The following is a 10,153-nucleotide window of genomic DNA, read 5'->3' on the forward strand; positions in this document are numbered from 1 at the left end:
ACTGGCTGAAGTCGGGAATGTTCAGATTATGTGAGCGCGAGTTCGTGTGTGTGATGGCGTGTGTACACAGGAGGCTGTTTCTGGGTACGGTGGGCCTGTGGCTGCGCGTGTTGCTGGGTGGGTCTGGCTTGTCCCGAGGCACTGGGCATGTATCTGCGTCACCTGAGAGGAGGGGAGAGTGTGAGCAAGCAGAACCAGTGCTGCCCGCCTGCCACATTCCTGGGCCTGGGCCAGCCAGGCCCTCCCTTTGGTGGGGGCAGGGCTAGCGGGAGGCCTGTTCTAGGACAGGTGTCTCCAGTTCCTGGAACTGCTTCCTTGTCTGTAGCTTTCCCTGTACCGCCCAACTGGGCACCTGAGAGAGGGGACGAGGCCATGGGTCCTTCAGAGGGGAACTCCCAGGCCAGCCGGGGGTGGGTCTCACAAGCATTTGTGTGCAAGTTGCTCACACCAGGCCTGAGTGCAAAGTCAGCCTGCCCTTCCCTTCCTCGAAGGGCCTCTGTCCAGCTGTATTTCCTCCCCAGCAAGGGGGATTGGGGAGGGGCATGCGGGAAGAAGCACTCTCTCTCTGAGCCTCTCTCTGCTATGCCTGAACTTCCACCACTGTTCACTTGCCATCATCCCCAGAAAGTCCTGTTGAGCGCCTGAAACTATGGGGCGCTGGAAACCACCCCTGGGGGAGGTGTGAGAGCCGGCGCCACTCTCCCTCGGTGGTGTGGGTGGCTGAGGCCCACAAAAGGGGTGGCACCCGGCGTAAGAAAGCAGCGAGTTTGGGGCTGGGCCTGGTGCTGGGCCCCTGGGCCCCCTCTAGCATCCTGTGATAAAATGGTCCTCTTGGAGGTGGGGGAGTGCAAGGGAGAAGGATGACTGGGTCCTGGCCTCGCCCACCAGGCTGCTTCTGCTCCTGCAGGTGATTGAGGAGTTCTACAACCAGACATGGATCCACCGCTATGGGGAGCGCATCTTGCCCGCCACACTGACCACGCTCTGGTCCCTCTCTGTGGCCATCTTCTCCGTGGGGGGCATGATTGGCTCCTTCTCTGTGGGCCTTTTCGTTAACCGTTTTGGCCGGTGAGCAGAAGGGGTCCTGGCCCTGCCCAGGGAGTGGGAGGTGGGGGGCCTTCCCTGGCTGTCCTAGGGTCTACCTGTGACCCAGCCCCTGGGGCCTCCGGGGGGTCCAGGGACCTGCCTGACCTGTGACCTCCTCCCCGTCCTGCCCCCCAGGCGGAATTCAATGCTGATGATGAACCTGCTGACCTTTGTGTCCGCTGTGCTCATGGGCTTCTCAAAACTGGCCAAGTCCTTTGAGATGCTGATCCTCGGCCGCTTCGTCATTGGTGTATACTGCGGCCTGACCACTGGCTTCGTGCCCATGTACGTGGGGGAGGTGTCCCCCACGGACCTTCGCGGGGCCCTGGGTACCCTGCACCAGCTGGGCATCGTCGTCGGCATCCTCATCGCCCAGGTAAGCCCCCACCTATGGCTCCAGTGCCTCAGGTGTGTGTCCTGATTCACCTCCTCACCTGGCCTTCCACAGCCCTGCAAAGGGCAGCCTCGTAGACACATCCTAGGCGCAGGTCCCGAGAACACCACCGCTCACCATTCTCCCGGGGCCCCCCCGGTGGGAGAGCAAGTCCAGATGCCTGGACCCTTCTCATCCCAGCCCACTCAGCCTCGCGTCCTTTCTTCTCACTGTGGGGATCCAACCACAGGGCAGCCCACTGGTTCCTCAACATGCCGACCCTCTCACACCTCCACGCCTTGATGCCTGTGTGTGTGTGTGTATATATATATATATATATATATATATATATATATATATATATGCACTCCCCTCTCTCGAGGCTCTCCCTGCCCCATCCCTAAATCGTCCTGTGGCAAAGTAGCAGCCCCCATCCCCCTGCCAGACATGTCTGTAGCCCTGCCATCTTATCCCCACTAATGCCGTGATGTAGGTCCTACTTCCCCCTTGTCACAGATGAGGAAACCGAGGTTCAGAGAAGTTAAGCCTCACGTTAGTGGCAGAACTAGACTGAGAACTAGAGCCCTCTCTCTAAAGCAGCAGCTGCCACAAAGCAGGCGAAGAAGGCCCCTGGGTGGATTGGGGCCGCGAGTGGGCCCGGGGCAAGGTGCTCACAGCTGCTGCTCTGGCCCTGCCGCCCCCAGGTGTTTGGCCTGGACTCCATCATGGGCAACCAGGACCTGTGGCCCCTGCTGCTGAGCGTCATCTTCATCCCAGCCCTGCTGCAGTGCATTCTGCTGCCCTTCTGCCCTGAGAGCCCCCGCTTCCTGCTCATCAACCGCAACGAGGAGAACCGGGCCAAGAGCGGTACGGCGGGCCCTGCCCCTCCCCGCCCCCGGCCCTGGCCTCCTCCCTGCTCTGAGCCACCCCCGCCTTCCCTCCGGCCCCCCCAGTGCTGAAGAAGCTGCGCGGGACCTCGGATGTGACCCGCGACCTGCAGGAGATGAAGGAGGAGAGCCGGCAGATGATGCGGGAGAAGAAGGTCACCATCCTGGAGCTGTTCCGCTCGACCGCCTACCGTCAGCCCATCCTCATTGCCGTGGTGCTGCAGCTGTCCCAGCAGCTGTCTGGCATCAATGCTGTGAGTGCCCTCACCCACCCTTTCCTGTGGCCCCAGCCAAACCCTGCGGTCAAGTGTGTGCTGTGGACAGGTCCCACACTTAAAACAAGACGAGCCCCTGCCAGAGGAGCAGCTGTCCTTTAGAACCAGAACCCATGAGGGCACTGGTGCACTGTCCCCTTCATTCTTTACTGACCGTGTGTCCTGACCCCACTGGGACAGAGGCCGGGGAAGAGCCACCGCACCTGGCTGAGCTCCGCGAATTCTGTGTCCCGTAGGTTTTCTATTACTCCACAAGCATCTTCGAGAAGGCGGGGGTGCAGCAGCCTGTGTATGCCACCATCGGCTCCGGCATCGTCAACACAGCCTTCACTGTCGTGTCGGTGAGTCTTTTGCATCGTTGCCCACAGCCAGTCGGCAGCTGGGGTCCAGTTTGGGGCCTCAGGGCCTCATGACCAAACAGCAGCCTTTACTGTGAGCCAGGCACGCATCACGGGCTCCCTAAGTGCTCTCTCATTTCATCTTGGACAACTCGTCAAGTTCATTACTCTATCAAACAGCTGATGACACTGACGCTCAGAGAAGTGCAATGGCTGGCCCAAGGCCACAGCCAGAATGCTCAGCTGTCTGGCTCTTGGGGGCCAGCTCGCATTCCCTCAGATCCTGTGTAGTCCCCGAGCTGAGCCCCAGGGAGGAGGCATCCATCTCTGCAGTGCCACGTGGCTTTCCCAGCACTGGGGGCCACCTTCCCGGAGGAAGGGGTATGTTCAGAGGGGCACCAGGCAGGCTGCACTGACATCCTCTCTGCCCACAGCTGTTTGTGGTGGAACGAGCTGGCCGGCGGACGCTGCACCTCATAGGCCTGGCCGGTATGGCAGGCTGTGCGGTGCTCATGACCATCGCGCTGGCGCTGCTGGTGAGTTGCCTTGCTCGGGGGGCCAGGCGGCAGGTGGGGGGAGCTCACGTGGGCATCAGACCCCAAAGTGCCTGTCTCAGCCCCAGGCTGGCGAGCAGCACTGGAGGCCAGGTGTTGGCAGGGGGGGCTGCCCTCGCCCTGGTTCTGCACCCCTCACAATCCCGGGCGTGGGCCTGACCTTCTGCCTCTTAAGGCTGGCTCCTTCCATCCCGCTCCCATCCTGTCTTCAAATGGCTCCTCGCTGCTTGGTGCTTTCTCACCACCGCACCTCCAGCCCCAGACTTCAAGTTCTGTCTCCCCAGGAGCTACTCTGCCTGATACTAAATTTTTCAAAGTCTTCTCTGCATCTTCAATTCATCTTCAGAACAGCCCTAGAAAGTAATGCCCTCCTCACCACAGAGGCGTGGAAACATGCCTCATCTCACTCAGTCCTCACGACGCACAGGTGTAGTTCAGTCAATATTCCCATTTCTCAGGTGAGGAAGCCTCCTCCAGTGAGGTTAGTAACGTAGCAGATAAAGGACGAAGCCAGGAGTCAACCTCAGGTCTGCTGGCCCCAAGCCCGTGACTGTAATCTCTGTGATGATCCTGTCCCAGGCACTTCACACGCAACGCTTGATTGTCCAACACCTGGGCAAGGAAAGCACCAGTACACTCATTTTACAGCCGAACCAAGGCTTAGAGTGCGGTGATGGCCGAGAGGCCTGGCAATACCGTAGGCAATGAGCAGCTGATCTGGGATCTGGAACGAAGCCCATAGAACTTTTCTACTGCAGCTTCCTCGAGAATGATTATACGTAAAACCACATGCCTGCTCTGTGCCAGTCCCGAGTAGGGCACCTTATAAGCCTTCTGACACCCACCCCCAGGAATGTTCTTCCACATCCTCCTACTGTAAGCAGACTGCTCCACAGCCAGAGCCAGGGGACCCCAGGGACCTCTTCTTAGCGCCTTCCACACGCAACTACATGACCATTCTGGGAGGACAGACCACACAGGACTTAAACTGTTTTGTTCAGATGAGGAATCCGAGACCCGGCACAGGGTACCTAAGTCACACGGCAAATCCAGGATCAACCCTGGCCTCCTGCTTTCCAGCCTAGAGCTCTTAGGCCTGCCCTGGGCTGCCTTTGCAGTTTGTTTCTTCTGAGGATCCAGCACAGCCCAATCTAACTTTCCTCCCGTCTCTCGTCCTCAACAGGAGCGGCTGCCCTGGATGTCCTACCTGAGCATCGTGGCCATCTTTGGCTTCGTGGCCTTCTTCGAAGTGGGCCCCGGCCCCATCCCATGGTTCATTGTGGCTGAACTCTTCAGCCAGGGCCCTCGTCCAGCTGCCATTGCTGTCGCTGGCTTCTCCAACTGGACCTCAAATTTCATTGTGGGCATGTGCTTCCAGTATGTGGAGGTGAGAACTCCCAGAGTGCCCACACTCAGCATTTCTCTCCTGCATGCAGGACCCCATAGTACTGTGCAAAATGCTGTCCCTACCGTTCTTACGGGAATCATGCTGGGGCTCAGAAGCCCAAGTCACACAGGGTTCTTTCCTTATCTTCGAATTTTCTGTTCTGCTCTGCTGTGGGAAACTGCTCCTATCACATGCCAGCTGCCGCAGAGTCTAATACTAACATCCCAATGCTCCTGGGTTGTCGGTGGGTGTTCCCTTTTTCAGATCAAAGGCCCAGAGGTAAAGTGACTTAGCCAAGGTCCTACGGCCCGATGTAGGGTCAGGTCTCCAACCGAGTGTTTCTGTGTATCTTTCAGCAACTGTGTGGTCCCTATGTCTTCATCATCTTCACCGTGCTCCTGGTTCTGTTCTTCATCTTCACCTACTTCAAAGTTCCCGAGACGAAAGGCAGGACCTTCGATGAGATTGCTTCCGGCTTCCGGCAGGGGGGAGCGAGCCAAAGTGACAAGACACCCGAGGAGCTGTTCCACCCCCTGGGAGCTGATTCACAAGTGTGAGGTGCCCCACACCACCAGCCCGGTCTGCTCCCAGCAGCCCAAGGATCTCTCAGAGCACAGGCAGCTGGATGAGACTTTCAAACTGACAAGATCTCAGCAGAGCTGGGCCTGGGGCTCTTTCCTTCAGCCAGTAGTGATGTCCAGAAGAATATTCAGGACTTTTAATGGCTCCAGGATTTTAACAAGACTGTTGCTCAGATCTATTCAGACAAGCAACAGGTTTTATAATTTTTTTATTACTGATTTTGTTATTATTTTTTTATCAGCCAGAGTCTCCTTTATCCACATCCCTGGCTTCACCCTGAATGGCTCAGTGCCTGAGGGTGGGGACCAAGCCCTGCCTAGACACTTGCCTTCTTTGCCAAGCTAATCTGTAGGGCCGGACCTATGACCCAAGGACACACTAATCGAACTACGAACCATGAGTCTTCTACCCTAAGAGGTGGCTCTGGCCACTCCTTCTGTGGGCCTGGGTCTCCCCACCTAGGGATCAGGCTCCAGGATCAGGCTCCATTAGGATTCGCCCATTCCTGTCTCTTCCTACCCAACCACTCAAATTAATCTTCCCTTGCCTGAGACCAGTTGGGAGCACTGGAGTACAGGGAGGAGAGGGGAAGGGCCAGACTGGGCTGCCAGGTGCTAGTCTCCTTTGCACTGAGGGCCAGACGGTCACCAAGAGAGGAGGGCCATGGGAAACTGAGAACTCACTATTCAAGAAGACGTGAACACTCCTGCCCTGCTGTGTATAGTTGGAAGATATTTATATATATTTTTTGGTTGTCAATATTAAATACAGACACTAAGTTATAGTATATCTGGACAAACCAACTTGTAAATACACCACCTTACTCTGTAACTTACCTAAGCAGATATAAATGGCTGGTTTTTAGAAACATCGTTCTGAAATGCATATGGGTTGAGGGTAGACAGATTTGGATGGGAATGGGAAAGAAGCAACTATTAGAGCGGCTTCAGACTTTTTGACTCCAAGATTCAGTCACTTCCAAGCACCTTTGATCAACACGCTCTACTGCTTAAAAATCTGTTTGATCTCTATTACCTAGAGAAAAATCTAAAAATCTTGGCATTCGAGGCATTCCCATTTTCCTTCACGTAGGATAGCTGGTATTCAAAAAAATGACAGCTATGTGCTGACCTTGATGCTCAGGCATGAAGATAATACGCGTTATCTTGAATGTGAGGTAGGTACTATCTCTGTACAGTTGACAGGCTCAAAGAGGTTAACGTGCCTGAAGTCTCACAGCAAATACGCTAAAACCCCTGCTTTTAACAATTATACTGCAGGAATTGCCTAGTGGTCCAGTGGTTAGGATTCGGCGCTTTCACTGTGGTGGCCCAGGTTCAGTCCCTGGTCAGGGAACTAAGATCCCGCAAGCCGCGTGGCCAAAAAAAAAAAAAATTATACTGCACACCCCCCACCCTATACCCCACTCCTCACCCCAAACCCCCAGCCCCTCCAAAGCAAAATGAACCATGTTCACTGCATGGGCAGAGTGAGCTGTCAAGCTGCCTTCTCCCATCTATTTAATTCAGAATGCCCCCTCTGATCCAGCTTATAGGCTACTGCACACCCTCTAAAGACTTCTAACCGCCTTCTCCCAATCCCTGAATTTCAAGAGCACTTCATTTGTTCCTTTCTTGTGGCACTGTATCTTTTATCACGTCTTTTATCACCACCTTTATCACAAGTTCCTATTTCCCCCACTAGTCTCAATTTCATGGAAAGAAGTCAATTTGGTTCATCTGGGTCTTCAGTACTAAATACAGTGCTTGGCACAGAGCAGGCACTCAGAAAACAGTTGAAATAAAAGCACCAAGGATATTTGTCCCTAGAGGCTCGGCTGACAAAATCGGGGGGTGGGGTGGATATGCCTGTCGAAGCCTTCATAACTGCACACAGGTTAAACTATAAAATCTGCTTGCCATGAAGCGGGGTTGTACGGAGAGGGTGAGAAGGGAAAACGGGTACATCGTAATTGGCAGTGCCTGTGTGTATTATCATTCGGTACAGAGAATCTGAGGAGTTAGCCATCCCCATCTCACAAATCAGGAGTGAGGCTCGGAGAAGGGTTGTGCCTTGCCTGAGCCTGGGGGCAGGGTGGTTAACCGATGAAGGGCTGGGACCAGGTGCGATGGAGGAGGCCTTATCACATGGCCCCAGCAGGCTTCTGTTGAAAGGAGTTAGCTCTTGCTTCGCAGGGGCCCCGGGAGGGGTAATGCAAAGAGGAGTCAGGGGCCCAGGATGCCAGGTGCGCACTCAGCGCTCTTAAAATCCTATGGTGGCACCCCTGCTGCTGTTCCCACCGGATGGAAGGAAACGGACTAGGGGTGGGGTTGGGGCGGAAGGGGCACGCTAGAGGCCTGAGCTTAAGGATGCAAAGCAGTGGCGCCCGAGGAGGCCCCAAAGCGGGGCGGCGCCCGGTAGCATCCCGGCCCCACCCCAGCCCAGGGCTCCCTGGTCTGAAAATGCCCGAGAACCCACTCCCGGGTTCCCGCCCCTCACACGGCTTACACCAACGTGCCGGGGGCCACCATTTCCCAAACTGCTAGGTGCACGCAGGCGCCGGAAGACCCGGCCCACCCCCGCCTGGGCCCACAATGCTCCGGGAAGCACAGCTTCCGGTCCCTTGACGCCTTTTCTCTAGGGACTGCAGTCCATCGCGGTGTAGAAGATTTGGGGCCGGGGAGATCTTCCATCTCTCCCAGACCGTAACAGCGGTGCTCTAGGGCCCCCTCAGCGGTCGCGCACCCACCTGGGTAGCCTCCTTTGCCGACTGGCGGGAGAGGCGGGGCTACGCTGTTTCTCCACCAATCAGAACCGCAGTTTGGGGCTGGTGAGGGGCGGGCCCCAGGCTCCCACCAATCACAGCCTGTCTGCCCTGGGCGGTGGTCCAGGAGCCTCTGAGGGACGCTAAGCATGTCTGTCTTCTGGGAAGTGAGTTTGCTCCAGGAGCTGGCGACCGTGGCTGGGTTAGCGCTTTCATCCTGGAGAATGTAGCTCACCTGGGACACCTTATCGCGCATAAGGTGACGCCTACGGTTTGTGACGAAAAGGGGTAAACAGGTAACGGGGCTGCTCCCAGACTCCCTTCTTTTCCAGTGCTTAGCTCACTGAGTTTTGTGAGATCCTTTGCATATTTTGGGCTCACAAGTCTCCTCTCTGGAAACCTACATCAGGTTCCCCCGCTGGACCCCACACTGTCCTGTATTTCCTCCATCAAAGCCCTCACCACACTGTACAGTTGACTGTTATTCCACCAGTGGGGAGGCAACTGCTAAGTCATTCCTTTGTCGCCGGTTCCCACCACAGACTGAGTGAATTTAGACCTAAAGAAGTTCCATGATCTGAGCTCTTCCACTGCAGTTTTAGGGAGAAAATCCAACAATTCAGAAAGTGTTCTTAATAATGGGGAGAGAATATTCATTCTCTTCTGTGAAAACTACATTTTTTTTTTGAAAACTACATTTTAATGCCCTCTTTCTCATTCTATGATTTTTATTTCTTAAGTCACCTACAAATCTGACCCCTTCTGTCCACTTCAATTGCTGACCCTAGTTCAGACCACTCATCATCTCTCTGGGGATCACTGCAGCACCTCCTCACTGTTCTCTCTGCTTCCTGTCTCTTTCCCCTCATTCTCCACACTGCAATCTTGGTGATCTTTCTAAAAGGCAAGTCTAGTCATGTTTCTCTTCTACTTAAACATGGGTTTCCTGGGTCCCCATTTCCCTCAGGATAATGTCCAGCTTTCTTAGCCTGGAAATTCAAGGCCATTTGCAATCAGTTTCTACCTCTCAGATGCAGCCTCCCCTCTCACCCCTGCCCCCCATCCCACTGCAACCATCCTCCAGGCATTGATCACCCTGTCCTCTGACCTCCACATACTCCTTCCCCTCTGGGTCTTTGGGGTTCCCTCCACACAGGCTGTTCTCCCAACTACTCTTGTGTTCCACCAGGTGACCATACCCCATCACAGCCCAAGGAGCTGGCTGAGGAAGCTCCTACTTGGAGGCTGGCTCACCTGTTTCTTGGGACATTGCTGCCAACTAGTGGCTGTTGTGTGAATGTTTAGGTCAGGGCTGGTTTTAACCTCAACCTTTCATGGGTTCAGAGAGAACTGACTGCTTTGCCGATAACTCTTCACTGGGACTATTACAATAAATCCATTTGGTAATTTCATCCCCAGCACCCCAGAATGACTTCCTAAAGCAGTGTCTGAGCACATTACTCTACAGCTTAATGCTCCCCACCGTCTCATGGTAAAGTCCAAATTCCATAACCAAGCAGTCAAGATCTTTCACATTTGGGTCCTTGGAGACCTTATCTCCCAAAATGCTCCATTAACACTCTAAGATCCAGCTAAGCTGATGTACTCAGTGTTCCCTGGACAGCTCCTCACCTAACTATCTAATCTTAAAACTTTTTGTTCAATCTCCTTCTTTCTCCAGGTCTGCCTTTGGTCTCTCCATAAGGCTGTTTGATCTCAAAAAAGACCAAATTAACACTTTCTCTATGAAGCATTTGTTCATTCCTTCAACTGTTACTTAACTGAACACACACTCTTTGCCAAACTTTCTCCTCAGCTGTGTGGTGTCTTGAAAAGAACATGGTTTCTAGAGTCAGACAGAGTTGACTTCAGATCGAGGCTCTGCTACTTAGCTGAATAACCATGGG

The 10,153-nt window shown here is 54.6% G+C and overlaps 1 protein-coding gene across 3 annotated transcripts in view; it reads left to right on the plus strand.

Moving 5' to 3' along the window:
* Positions 1-10,153, plus strand: part of SLC2A1 (solute carrier family 2 member 1) — a 44,578-nt gene that overhangs the window by 22,168 nt on the left and 12,257 nt on the right. Inside the window, exons 2-10 of one of the 3 annotated variants that reach the window (XR_003433292.1) lie at positions 908-1,068; positions 1,222-1,462; positions 2,164-2,326; positions 2,413-2,600; positions 2,858-2,962; positions 3,394-3,495; positions 4,697-4,900; positions 5,257-8,542; positions 10,063-10,152. Coding sequence is in view for 2 of the 3 variants with exons in the window: in XM_027108872.1 (XP_026964673.1) it covers positions 908-1,068; positions 1,222-1,462; positions 2,164-2,326; positions 2,413-2,600; positions 2,858-2,962; positions 3,394-3,495; positions 4,697-4,900; positions 5,257-5,457 (1,365 nt within the window). In the remaining variant the exon portion in view is untranslated. Of the gene's footprint in view, positions 1-907; positions 1,069-1,221; positions 1,463-2,163; positions 2,327-2,412; positions 2,601-2,857; positions 2,963-3,393; positions 3,496-4,696; positions 4,901-5,256; positions 8,543-10,062; position 10,153 lie in introns of those variants that run through there. The other 2 variants (XM_027108872.1, XM_027108873.1) reach the window with 2 other exon arrangements.

The sequence above is a fragment of the Aethalodelphis obliquidens genome, unplaced genomic scaffold (genome assembly GCF_003676395.1).
Source record: "Aethalodelphis obliquidens isolate GAN/ISIS:26980383/991018 unplaced genomic scaffold, ASM367639v1 scaffold9, whole genome shotgun sequence".
Classification (NCBI taxonomy): Eukaryota; Metazoa; Chordata; class Mammalia; order Artiodactyla; family Delphinidae; genus Aethalodelphis; species Aethalodelphis obliquidens.